This window comes from Myotis brandtii, unplaced genomic scaffold (assembly GCF_000412655.1).
Source record: "Myotis brandtii unplaced genomic scaffold, ASM41265v1 scaffold612, whole genome shotgun sequence".
Lineage (NCBI taxonomy): Eukaryota > Metazoa > Chordata > Mammalia > Chiroptera > Vespertilionidae > Myotis > Myotis brandtii.
In genome coordinates this window covers 2,722,940-2,736,188 of record NW_005370328.1, presented here as the reverse complement: position 1 = coordinate 2,736,188, position 13,249 = coordinate 2,722,940, and the positions used below count along the sequence as shown (strand labels likewise).

Sequence of the window (13,249 nt, the reverse complement as noted above, 5' to 3'; positions counted from 1 at the left end):
CCATTGTATGTTCATGCCTCCTTTGTCGAATATTAATTGAGCATAGTGGTTTGGGTTGATTTCTGGGTTCTCTATTCTATTCCATTGGTCTATATGTCTGTTCTTGGGCCAGTACCAGGCTGTTTTGAGAACAGTGGCTTTGTAATACAGCTTGATATCTGGTATTGAGATCCCACCTACTTTCTTCTTTCTCAGGGTTGCTGCAGCTATTCGGGGTCTTTTTTAAAAAATATTTCTTTTACTTTAAACTTTGAACATTTGTTCTCAATGGACCCAGACCTGGCAAAACATTTTATTGCATAAGAGACAATAAGGCAAGTTACTAACATCTATAAAGTTGAAGCAAAGGTCATTTTTATTTTTAAACTTTTCCCATAGTTTGCCCAGTTTCTTTAAAGTCCCCCCTTCTGTGAGTCAGAACGGATGGGCCGTGTTTGTGGGCATCTTCTAGCTTAGATGGTGCAGGTGCAGGCTGAGGGGCGGCTGCTGATGGCCCATGTTGAAGCCAGGGATCCATCTCTAAATAGAAGGAAAACACATCTTAACATTTTATTTTAGATTATAAACAGTAATTTTGAAAGGTCTTCAGAACATGTTTAAAAGGAATACTGCAAAACACAGCAACGTATCGTCATTTCATGTGTTTCTCTGTAGGTGGGAGGGAAACCTGGATTTCCACACGATAATGTAGTGGACAGTGCTGAGGCTACAGCGATTGTAAGACAGAACTAAAGCTGCTAGTAAGAGGGTAGTGGAAATGGTTAAAATAAACTGAGTGAATCTTGGGCAACTTAGAGTTGGTTACCCCCTAACCCTACCACCAGAGATTCTAGAAAACGTAAGACCTTAGCACAGGTCACGTAGCCTGGACCCTGTACTCTCCTAAGATAATGAGTGGAAAAGGGAATAATGACCCAGAAAGGGAGTCGGGTGTGGTGTGTGTTCTTTCTTTCTCAAACTGCCCCTGTGATGTACCAGTGAGCAAAGGAGCTTGCTGGCTGTGCTGTGCTTGCACAGGCTCATGGGGTAGGAGCTATGCTGTGAGACCCTACATAGTAATTGTTCACACTTCGTAAGAGACCATTCGCTATCACATGTTCTCCAGGGCCTGACAACAGCATCCGGGAGGTGGTCAGGCTGGTGTGTCCGTGACGGGCTGCCCTCCCTTCCCTGTGACTTCAAGGGAGCAGGGCAGTGCTCCTGGTGGCGGCTGCCGGCACTGTGTCACCCAGCGGGCCCCTCAGGATGGGGCCTTGTCATTGCTTATCCTGCCCTCCCTGTGGATGGTGGTCAGGTTGCGGGGCCTAAGCATCAGTGACACTTTAAATGTCTTGGTCATTCAGAACGTCCTCCTCGATTTCCCAGGCCCTCGTCTCTCTAGAGTAGTCCACGTAGGTTGGTTTTCCTGGTTTTGTTTCTACCTTTTGCCGAGCCCGTGATACTGCAGGTAGTTTCGCATGTTTCGCATGCTCTGCACAATTGTTTTGACATCAAAATGAAAGTCCTGTTCCATAAGAATTCTTGAAATTGCACGTGAAGTGATGATTCTGATTTGAAGTGGCAAGTTTCCTTCTCAGCCAGCTCTGGCCAAAGGGCTGAGCTTTTTTGTGTGTTAATTTTATTTTGCTGCTGCTGGTTTTTTTTTTCTTGGTTGGACTAAAATAGTATATTCATGTACATAAATATGTACTTACACATACAAAATATATATATATGAGACATTTCTATCAATAGCAGTGTTTTTTTCTTTCTTTTCGTCCAGTGTCGATCATTTTTATTCCTGAGAGATGCCTGGCTTTAAGATTGGTTAAGACTTTTCACGGGGTTATTGATTGCTGCTGGTCTTGTTGGTGTGCAGTACAGGTTTGCACAGAAAGAGGCATACCTGCTACAGGTGTACATACAGTTCAAAAGAAATCAGTTCTTTCTCCCGGCTTACGGTTTTAATACATGCTGCTATTGCATTTAATGGTTTGTTTCTCCCGATGACTTCTTCAATGCCTTGTTTTTTCTAAGCTAGATGCTGGGAAAATTGTTCATGTAGTCACATAATAGGTACTTTTTTAAAAAGTAAACTGATATGTGACACAGCTTAAAAACCACATTACACAGGTGAGGTATTTTCCCATTATTTTTGGATAAAAAGACAGTTTTCATAAAGTGTTTTTCAAATAACTAAGGTAATACTATTTGTGTCAAAATTGGATTGTGACATTTTGAAGGTGAACTAGACACCGAGACCTTCACTGCAGCTGCTTTAGAGATGAGCGAGCAAGAACCAGGAAGGGGGCGGGCAGCCTCCCGAGAGCCAGGGGCCCTCCCCAGCTGTCCGCGCCCAGGGCAGCCCAGGCTTCCCTGGGTCAGACGTCACGCTCCTCTCAGTGTGGAATATTGGTCCTTCCAACCTCCCTCACTACTCCCCCTCCCCCTTTCCTCAGATTCCCTGGGCTTCCCATGCCCAGTTCCCCAGTTGATGAACTCCTGCTCACCTTTTTAAAAACCCACTCACACAGCTTCTTTTCTAAGAAATATTTTCAAACCCTTCCTACCCCTTGGACCTCTCTGGGTAGTTTATACCTGTGTATCTTCTGTTACTGTTACCTTATGCTCTAATTGGCTGTTGGCATTTTTTCCTCTATTTATACCAGGGGTCCTCAAACTTTTTAAACAGGGGGCCAGTTCACTGTCCCTCAGACCGTTGGAGGGCCGGACTATAGTTTAAAAAACAACTATGAACAAATTCCTATGCACACTGCACATATCTTATTTTGAAGTAAAAAAACAAAACGGGAACAAATACAATATTTGTATTTGCATGTGGCCCGCGGGCTGTAGTTTGAGGACCCCTGATTTATACCATAAGCTCCTGGCTTGTGTTGTCAATCCATGGCCTAACATAGTGCCTTTTGTATAAATTACACTGACATCTACTTGCTGGGAAACGAGGGGTTTAGACAAGCGGAGTCAAGGCCTGGGTTTCTGAGTGTTGAATGACTCCTTTGTTTGTCCCCCCCCCCCCCCCCCCCACATCCTTTTTTTTTTTCTTCTTATTTCCAGGTTCTAGATCATTGAGGGTCCCAAGTCTGTATTCCTCAGACCAGTGGTTCCCAGACATCTGGTCCATGAGCTGCAGCTAAATCTCCATGTACTTTGTAGCAGCGCAGTGGCTTTCTGATTGAGGGGCCTGGCATAGCTCCTGGGGCCGGTTATTTTATTTTGTTCGTTTTAAATCTACCCGGCAAATCGGAATGATCAACAGGTGCGGGAACCACGGCTTCCGATGACAGGCCGTCTTGTAGGTGTGCCAGGACTTGGGGCAGCTGTCTGTCTGCTTTAGGGGTGTGTAAGCTGCTGAAGAGTTGCTTCTTTCTGGTCCCCAAAGTGTTTAGCACCTAATTTGTTGACATGAGCCTAGGTTAAAAATAGTCGCCTTTAAGATGTTTTTAAGGTTTGGGTTTGATTGATGACTGATCAGCCTCGTTATTTCTTACTGTCTTAGGAGTGTTCAGCCTCGGCGTCCCCGTAGACGCTCTCTTCTTCATCGGTAACCAGTTGGTGGCCACGAGCCACACGGGGAAGGTGGGCGTGTGGAACGCCGTCACTCAGCACTGGCAGGTGAGTTCTACCTGGAGCAGGTGGCAGCCAGGAGAGCGTCTGAAACTCCTGCTGACTGTGCATCTGTTTGCTTGTTGTGGAGTTCATTTTGTTTCCGTTTGATTTTACAGAATAAGTGAATATATTTAGCGGCAAATTTGCTTCTGGATAAAATTTGACTGTTTTTAAGAATTTGAAGTCATTCTGCAAAAAGTGTTTAAACTGCGATTTGCCATTTCTTATTTCCTTGACGTGGTTTGAGTTGCAAATTTTAGCTCCTTTTCCGTTTCCCTTTCCACAGGAATGGGCCTGGCTCTGCGCTTTCACACTTGCTGCTCTGTCAGCACGTCCTTCCCCCCCCCTTCCCCGGTGACTGTCCAGTTCCCGAGCTTCACTGTTCTGCATGTTTCCTTGGCCTTTGCCCTCCCCCCCGAGCTGGGCCTCAATGAGCCGCCTCCCCCCTCTGATCGTGCTGCACACCGATTGCCAGCCGATCGCACTGCATTGTCGTTATTTTTCTTGTTGCCCACAAATGCACAAGCCTCTGCATTCCTCTTCCCGTGCTGGAGTGCCTGGTCCGTGGAGAGCATGGCATCGAGTGGCACCTGTGAGGTTTCACGCGCACCTCCTAGCTGTGCCCAGGGAAGAGCATGGGATCTTCCTTATTGTCACTACTCTGCTCTGGCAAACCATACTTTCGGTTTGGTTTTGTTTTGTAGTAAAAATCATGCCCTTTGCTGGGCCTCAATGAGCCGCCTCCCCCCTCTGATCGTGCTGCACACCGATTGCCAGCCGATCGCACTGCATTGTCGTTATTTTTCTTGTTGCCCACAAATGCACAAGCCTCTGCATTCCTCTTCCCGTGCTGGAGTGCCTGGTCCGTGGAGAGCATGGCATCGAGTGGCACCTGTGAGGTTTCACGCGCACCTCCTAGCTGTGCCCAGGGAAGAGCATGGGATCTTCCTTATTGTCACTACTCTGCTCTGGCAAACCATACTTTCGGTTTGGTTTTGTAGTAAAAATCATGCCCTTTGCTTTTCTTTTAGCACAAATATAGGCAGCTATTAATTTGCAACTATGTTGATCTGCTTGGAAACTGAATTTTTATTCTAGTGCTTGAAAAAACAAAACATGAAGCGTATTTGCCTTAATGCCCTTTCCTAGGAAACAAGGTGAAGCCTGCAGTGGGCAGAGTGAAAGTAGGGGAGCTCTTTTCACAGAAAGGAAGGTTATCAAGGGAAGACGTACTATGCGGAAGTCGCTTGATCTGTGCTCTGGTCTAAGTCTGCCCTCACTAGGTGACTGAGCAGGCCTTGATCGCTGTGTGCCCTGCTCAGACCTGGCCTTCCAGTCCTCAGAGTGCTGCGGTCTCAGAACCATGTGCAGAAAGAGAGAATCCTTCTAAATTCTGAAAGGAACGTGCCCCTGTGGAAATTCACATTTTTAAAAGCTTTAAAGGGAATCACGTACGTGGTTCTTCACCATTCGCTGTGCATGTGCGCGCGCATGTGTGTACGTACGAAACGCCCATTTCTAAGCCCCACTTACAGTGAATATTGGTGTTTTATTATTAAAAGAATTTTGAGAAAATGGAGAAAATAAATTGTAATTAATATCTGGCATCTGATGACAATCTCGCCACATCAGGTTCAAGATGTCGTCCCCATAACTAGTTATGACACTGCTGGGTCGTTCCTTCTGCTCGGGTGTAACAACGGGTCCATCTATTACATCGGTGAGTGAGCACGTCCTGCTTCCCGGGGCTCTTTTAAACGACAAGAACACATCACCTTCTTTAGTGTTAAATAAACGCACTGTTGGTTCGACATGACCTGAGCGTTTCTGTTTTCAGACATGCAGAAGTTCCCTTTGCGGATGAAGGACAACGATCTCCTGGTGACTGAACTCTACCACGACCCTTCCAACGACGCCATCACAGCGCTGAGCGTTTACCTCACCCCCAAAACAAGTCAGTGCCCGCAGGTGCCCTGCGTTCTTCCTCCATTGCAGCGCTGGGGCTCCCTCTCCGTCTGCAGGATTACACTTGCTTTCATGTGGAAGTCAGGCATGGCCCAGAGACAGGCAGCAGCGGGGGTGTGACATGGCACCTGCCTCCTCCTCCAGCATCAGCCCAAATTACCAAAATATTGACACATTGACCTTCCTATTGCAGTAGCTGATTTTGTTTTGAAATTAGGAGGCTTTATATTTTTTAACCAGAGACAAAAGCTCTTAGACTGCTCATCTTTATTGGACAGAGCTGAGCTTATTTCCTTTGCAGATTTCAAATTTAAGTTCTGGAAAGGCATTTTATTTGGAAGTTCAGTGTCTATAACTTTCATTGCCTTTCAAAGGCCTTTGCAATGCAATTAACAAGTTCTGTAAATTACAAAATTTTTATATTCTGGGGTGAACAGTAAACATACATGGGAACTTTAAATTATCAGTAATGAAAGGATTTTTAGGAAATGTGCACAATGATATCGATAGGTCTGAAAGTTACTGATAAAATGTCATTTTATGTATTTCACTAAAGGAAATAAATCTTTGGTCCGAAAAAAAACAATATTCTAGTGCACCAGGGGGTTTGGATTGAGACTGAGGTGAGATTTTAACTGTATTGGGCTCAGTGAGCCAGGCCAGGTGCTCTTCATTAACGCTTTCCAGGCCATCTCTGGCTCCTCTGTGGCTGTAATGGACAGTGTGGGTACACAGGTTAGAATCTTTGCTGCTCGGCCCTTCACAGCAAGCTTGCCCTCTGCAGAGTGAGCAGCAGTTCCTTTGTCTAAATTAGAGGCTACGCTGCTTCCGCAGAGGCAGGAGCCGCCTACAGGCCAGGAGAAGTGCTTTCCAGGGCCTGCAGGCATTGAGGGGAACCAGGCGAGGAGCTGGTAGAGTCAGAGGCTCCCTATCGGAAGCTCTTGAAGAGGACAGGCCACTGAACCCCATCCTTCTTTAACTCTGGGAGGGGCCTGGGCAGTTGTGTAGAAACAGAGTCACAGATGGCCTGACGGGAGGAGCTGGGCAAGGTTAGATAGAGACAGCGCGGTGAGTGTGATGTAACCAGGTGGGGGGTGTGTGTTCCAGGGTGAAGGGTTTTGGAACTGTAAAATAGGATATACTATATACACCACTCGACTCCTCCAGGAAAATTCTGTATTGCAGCAAAGTACAAGAGATGGTCCTGCGGGGCTAGCAGGAACACAGACTATGGCTTTGCATCCGATGTGTTGCTCAATAAATGTTTAAAAAATACCTATGATGTCTCGGGCACTCTACAGGGTGACCTGGATAAAAAGGTGATTAGGCTTCTGTCCATCGAGGAGTAGAGGTGGGTAGACGGGAGTAGATGATCCGTGTGTGAGAGCTGCTGTGAGAACCCGACACAGTGCAGGGGAGGGTCAGGGAGTCCCCGGTTCCTGACTGGGCCGATGGGGCTGGTGGGGCACTGGGTCTGCTCTGCCCCACTCGCAGGGGAGCTTTGCGAGGGCAGCTTCCGTCATGGTTTATTGTGGCCTAATGTGCCTCTCCCTCCCCTGCGCCCCAGGTGTCAGTGGGAACTGGATTGAGATCGCCTACGGTACCAGCTCTGGGGCAGTGCGGGTGATCGTGCAGCACCCCGAGACGGTGGGGTCGGGCCCGCAGCTCTTCCAGACCTTCACCGTGCACCGCAGCCCCGTGACCAAGATCATGCTGTCCGAGAAGCACCTCGTGTCCGGTAAGGGGGGGGTCCCTGCTGGAGGCCGCTCGCGGAACCGTGCCTGGGGATTCCCTAGTTTCACAAACCCGAAGACCAGCAAAGCAGCCTCGTGCACATTCCTAGGCATATTTTTGCCTTCAATACAAAATACCATTTTTTACAAATAAGTATTTCTTTAAACATTTTTAATGCAAGTCGAAGTACTTGCATCACTGCACTCGATGAGAAGTCTGCAGGCCCAGGGCCGCAGCCAGATCCGAAACCAAGCCCACATGTCCCCTCCTCAAGTCGGCACCTCTCGTGTGTGAAGAACTAGCTTCTGCGGCAGAGCTGACTGCAAACCTCTACAAGAGGGAGGCAGAGGGTCAGGCCATTTGGCCCTGTGAGAAAGACTGTTTTGCATGACAGTGCTTAGAAATCTCAGCAGTAATTGCTGTTATTTTGATGGAGGTGATATTGTAGCATGTGCCAAAGAACTGCATAGTAAAACTTGCATTTTAATATCCACTATTTCATGTCAGTTTGAAATTTAAGTAAATTTGTCAAGAAAAATGTCCACCTTAGCCACAAATCTGGAGTACTTTATGTATGCAGTGCTCAGTTATGTTATTCTGCCACCTGGTGGACATCAATATAAGTGTAAAAAATATGTATATACTGGTATTAATGTAATGACATTCTTTTTCCCATAGTGCAGTGGTTCTCAACCTTCCTAATGCCGCGACCCTTTAATACAGTTCCTCATGTTGTGGTGACCCCCAACCATAAAATTATTTTCGTTGCTATTTCATAACTGTAATTTTGCTATTGTTATGGATCGTAATGTAAATATCTGATATGCAGGATGTATTTTCATTGTTACAAATTGAACATAATTAAAGCATAGTGACTAATCACAAAAACAATATGTAATTATATATGTGTTTTCCGATGGTCTTAGGCGACCCCTGTGAAAGGGTGGTTCGACCCCCAAAGGGGTCGCGACCCACAGGTTGAGAACCGCTGCCATAGTGTTTGTTTTTATGTCTTAATAGTATGAAGTTTTTAATTAACAAAATTGCCATAGTTCCTCATTTGAACCAAATAACAAAATTTGTCATAATTTTAAAGATTTTTAAATTTTTCTGAGTCCTTGGGTTAATAGTGAAATCAGGATATTATTTCCCATGAAGCTGAATAAACAGCCTAGAACTAAATGTCTTTTTAACAGAAAGCTGGTATTGTGAGAATTGAGAATTTTGTTACCTAAGTAACATTTGTACATTTTTTATTTCTATTGCAATTAGCCAAAATTAAATTTCTTTCTAAAGTTTTAAAATGTGCAACTATGGCATTTTTCCAGTAAAAACCGTTGTATATCTACAGTTAATTTCAGATGTTTTCCTAGTATTTACTGATGAGTTCATAACTTATTGGTAATAACAAGTTTCTGAAATCATGTCAAATTAGTATACATTTTTATTAAGGTATGCCACAAAATTTACAGTAATTTAAAAATATAAGCCAAAAAGTATCATTATGTGTTCAGACCAAAGGGGGAAAAAGAGAGGCTACTTGTTAGGATTATCTCAGTATATGCCCACTTAATATTTATATGAAAAAGTAAATGAAGTTAGAGTATATTTTTAAAATACATACTCTTACTTGATATAAAAATAGTTCCCAGCTTTATAGGGATCTTAATTTTCCTCATGTAACTATCAGTGGGTTCCTAATAGCTTCTGACAAATGTCATTTGTGACGACACGTTTTCAGTTGCTCCTGGTCTAGGTTGTTTAATATCTGAGTAACATAAGGAGAGTTTCTGTGGTTTAAAAAACAAACTAGGCAACTTGTTTACTATCTTTTCTCTTACAAATACTTTTCTTTAACCTTTTCTACTCTATAGGCTACTTTTATGAGGGTCTATAGATGTACTTACATACCTTACATGTGCAGAAGGAAAAACCATATTCAGCTCTCTCAAATTAAGTATAATTTTAAGATAAACATGCCATTTGCCACTCCAAAAGATGTGCTATGATCTATTCAGTGGTGATCACAGTGAAAAAGCTAGTGTGTTTGTGAAAGTGTTTTGCTGGTGCTTATAGCTCCGTATTTACTAGCTCCTCGGTGTTCTTCCTCCTAGTCTGTGCAGATAACAATCACGTCCGGACGTGGACGGTGACACGGTTCAGAGGCATGATCTCGACTCAGCCCGGCTCCACTCCTCTCGCCTCGTTCAAGATCCTGTCTCTGGAGGAGACGGAGAGTCCCGGCAGCTACTCCTCTGGGAACGACATCGGTGAGCGTTGTCGGCTTTCACATCCCGTGTGGCCGGGGCAGAGTGTGTGAACAGCAGTAGAAACCTGCAAGTGAGATTTAAATTATGAAATCCACTTAAAACAAATTTAGTACATATCTCCAAATGCTAACCATTTTTGTTTATAATTAAAAGCCATGATGCTTATGCGAATTGGAGCACTTTATTTCTTTAATGAAGATGTAATTGTTCATCTCATTAGGTATGATTCACATAAGGTAATGTGTGAATTATATTGTGGTGTACATCATATACTTTTGTGAATAATACTTTTATTATTTTAGCTATTGAGTATGACAGGATAAGAGAATTATTAAAATATTACATTTAAGTTTTTTATGAAAACACTTTTATGTTAAGAATCTTTCTAAAATGGATGAGTCAATGATTTGCCTTGCCAAGTACAACCAAGTGAAAATAATTGAATCTTTTCCTTAATTAGATAAGAAAACGTTGCAGGGAGCAACAGGCTTCTGATTCATTAAATTCTATTGAATGGGGTTGCACTTTATTTTTAAGATTTTGCATGTTGCCCCCCCACCCCCACCCCAAAAGTCAATACATAAAAGGAACTGAGCACATTCTCAAAGGTGGTGAGTGAAGGTGGAGCTTATGCGTCCCGGGTTCCCACGGGCACTGACCATGGACACTCACTCCTAAGCTTATTCCTGCCTTCAGCTTTAACAGCCTCACTGCACAACAGTTTTGAAACATGCATTTCTTAAAAATGTTTTAATGCAAGTTGAAGTCCTCGCATCATTGCATTTTGTCTCTTTGACGTGGAATGCAAGGCCACATTGACAGGCGTGAAAAAAAAAACCCCCCCCCCCCCCCCAGTATTAATGTTAAATGAAACCATTTAAACTTGAACTTCTTTTGGCATCGTCTGATCAAGGGCCCTTTGGTGAGCGAGATGATCAGCAGGTGTTCATCCAGAAAGTGGTCCCCATCACCAACAAGCTGTTCGTCAGGCTGTCCTCCACGGGGAAGAGGTAAGGCTGCTGGGCGGGGTCCTGCTCAGGACTCCTCCTCCTCAGACAACACAGTGTTGAATCGCTGATGAGAGTGCAGGCACACACACTGCCGAGAGGAGTCTGCCCACTACCTGGCCTTGCTTTACCTTGGAACCAGGGCAGGACATCGAGTGCTTGTTCTCTAGGATACACTTAAGATTTCCTCTGATGCCGGACAGTTAGGAAGGACCAGTGACGGCAGAGCAAACAGGAGTGGGAGGCGGGCAGCTGACCTGAACTCGGGTTCTGGCGCTTCCTCTCACCAGCTGCCGACACTCACCCTCAGTTGCTTTGTTTCTCGGAGCCCCAGTTTCTTTATAAAAGAAGGTCCCCACCTTGTAGGATGGCATAGGATCAAGTGAGTAAGAAATATGACCTATCCGGTGTAGCCCTAACTAGTATAGATGCCGAGTAGAAGTTAGTTTCCTCTTCCTTGTCCATTTGACTGTTTTAAAAATGTTATCGCCTCAGACACATTGAGTTATAACATTTCTCTTCTTTAAAGACATAACACCTTTTTGCATGTCAAAATTCCTATTAGTACTTATTAAGAAAGTTATGGATACTCATATTAATGTTACTCTGCTTTTAATAATTTCTCGGTTATCCTTCAGCATATTATTTATAATTTCTTACTATTTTAATAAAATCTGAGATGATAAATTTTTTATCGAAGTTCATTGCATGAGTTGATTCTGGAACATTCTATGTACTAAAGCCTATAAGATACAAGACGAAATTAATACCTTGAGAAATGTTATAAATCACTGTGTTCTGTGCATATTTGAAGAAGCTGCCAAATGTTTATTAAAACTGCTGTTGTAACAACCTCTGACAACATAGTATTTCATCTCCTTGTTCAGGTTTAACCTCCTTCCTCCTCTCTAGCTCACACAGTAGCAATGTGTTGTACCAACTACAGTTAGTTTATACCTGTTAACTTTACGATTCCATAGGAAAAGCTACATTTATAAAAAAAAAGCAGAAATAGAACAGCAGCCCCTTAAGCAGCTAATTCGAAGCCTTCTGCTTACAGACAGCTCAGGCTCTGAGAGGTCAGAGTATCATCCTAATGGCGGGTGCTTGCAGGCCTCTGGCACCGCTGCACATGGCTTCTGGTTTCAGATGTTTATAATTTACACATAAATCTTAAATTATTTCCATCATCTTTTCTAGTGAATGTCTATAACTTCCTTTGAAAGAACTGCTCATGTCTTACCAAGGCTCTTCCAAGAATGACTGAAATTATTTGCCTGGTTTCGATGACTTTTACTACATTATTTTATAAGAACCTTTTCATGAGACTCAAAGAAACAAAGGTTAACTTTGATTCCTGTGACTTGCCTTGCCCCCTTTACATCTGTTTATGTATGTGGTGTGTTCAACTCTGACTCTGTGATTCAGATTTTGGAATTACTTTATCTGCAATGCTGTCTGTCCCGTGGTTTACGACTGTGCGCCGTCGCTTACAGAATATGTGAGATCCAAGCCGTGGACTGCACGACCATCTCCGCCTTCACCGTGCGGGAGTGCGAGGGCTCCAGCAGGATGGGCTCCCGGCCCCGGCGCTACCTGTTCACCGGCCACACCAACGGCAGCATTCAGATGTGGGACCTGACCACCGCCATGGACATGGTCAGCAAGAGCGAGGACAAGGGTAGGTTTCGCGGGAGACCCGGGTACGGGGCGCGCGCAGGCCGCGGTGTAATCCTGTGCTTCCTCAGATGCAGGCGGCCCGACGGAGGAGGAGCTGCTGAAGCTGCTGGACCAGTGCGACCTGAGCACCTCCCGCTGCGCCACGCCCAGCATCAGCCCGGCCGCCTCCGTGGTGCAGCACAGCCGGCTCCGCGAGGCCAGCTCCAGGTGGGCGGGGCTGCTCTGGGGGGGACTAGTACATAAAAGCCTGGGGTTTTAGCGACATTGCAAAGTCACACTTTACGTTGCTGTTCAGTTCAAAAAAACTGTTCTCACTAAATGTCTCCACTGCATGCATCTGGTTCTTTGCATAGGAAGACATTTTTACCCTTTACCTTATTTTGTGAATTTCTGCTCATTTGGGTGCCTGTTTTGTGATCGAGAATCATTCAAAGGAAATCAGAAAAGTCATCTGTGACCTTGGATAGTATGTGGCATTTTTGTTCCTGATCTTAACATTATGTAACTTATTCTCCTGAGGTGTAATTGACATACAGCACTGCAGTAGTTACTGGTGTACAACACAACGATTCGGAATTTGCATGCATTATGTACTTTTAAGACAATGGCATATCTTTTTAGTTAATGTATTTTAAAAAATTCAAATCTAAACTGAAGGCCTGATACTGAATTACGTTGGTTCTACTGTCGTTTTAAAGCCCTTTCCCCCAGCTTTCCAGAAACTTAGCTGGGGTTACAAGAACAGTCACGAGGGCTTGAAGTACAGCATAGGGAATGCAGTGGGACCTCATTTCTCGAGCTTGATTTGTGTCAGGGGCTGTTGGAAAAGCGAATCATTTCTTCCTATTAGAAATAATCCATTCCAGACCCCCCAATGATTCCCTGTTTTAACCTTTCTTCTATATAGTACATGGCTAATGAACTGTGTAATCTATACACAAACACTTTAAAAGGGACATGAAAATTTAACAATTGTAAGCAGCA

The 13,249-nt window shown here is 44.3% G+C and overlaps 2 protein-coding genes across 3 annotated transcripts in view; one reads left to right on the top strand and one right to left on the bottom strand.

The window, feature by feature from the left end:
* KCTD3 (potassium channel tetramerization domain containing 3) overlaps positions 1 to 13,249 on the top strand; it is a 35,766-nt gene that overhangs the window by 20,008 nt on the left and 2,509 nt on the right. For both annotated transcript variants that reach the window (XM_014528058.1, XM_014528057.1), the window contains exons 10-17: positions 3,500 to 3,615; positions 5,242 to 5,329; positions 5,447 to 5,563; positions 7,142 to 7,312; positions 9,423 to 9,578; positions 10,492 to 10,588; positions 12,082 to 12,266; positions 12,334 to 12,472. In XM_014528058.1, the coding sequence (XP_014383544.1) occupies positions 3,500 to 3,615; positions 5,242 to 5,329; positions 5,447 to 5,563; positions 7,142 to 7,312; positions 9,423 to 9,578; positions 10,492 to 10,588; positions 12,082 to 12,266; positions 12,334 to 12,472 (1,069 nt within the window). The remainder of the gene's footprint in view (positions 1 to 3,499; positions 3,616 to 5,241; positions 5,330 to 5,446; positions 5,564 to 7,141; positions 7,313 to 9,422; positions 9,579 to 10,491; positions 10,589 to 12,081; positions 12,267 to 12,333; positions 12,473 to 13,249) is intronic.
* The window catches only part of USH2A (Usher syndrome 2A (autosomal recessive, mild)), a 408,238-nt gene continuing 404,540 nt past the window's right edge, over positions 9,552 to 13,249 (bottom strand). The window contains 1 exon segment of the mRNA XM_005879907.2: positions 9,552 to 9,642. The gene's annotated coding sequence lies outside the window, so the exon portion shown is untranslated.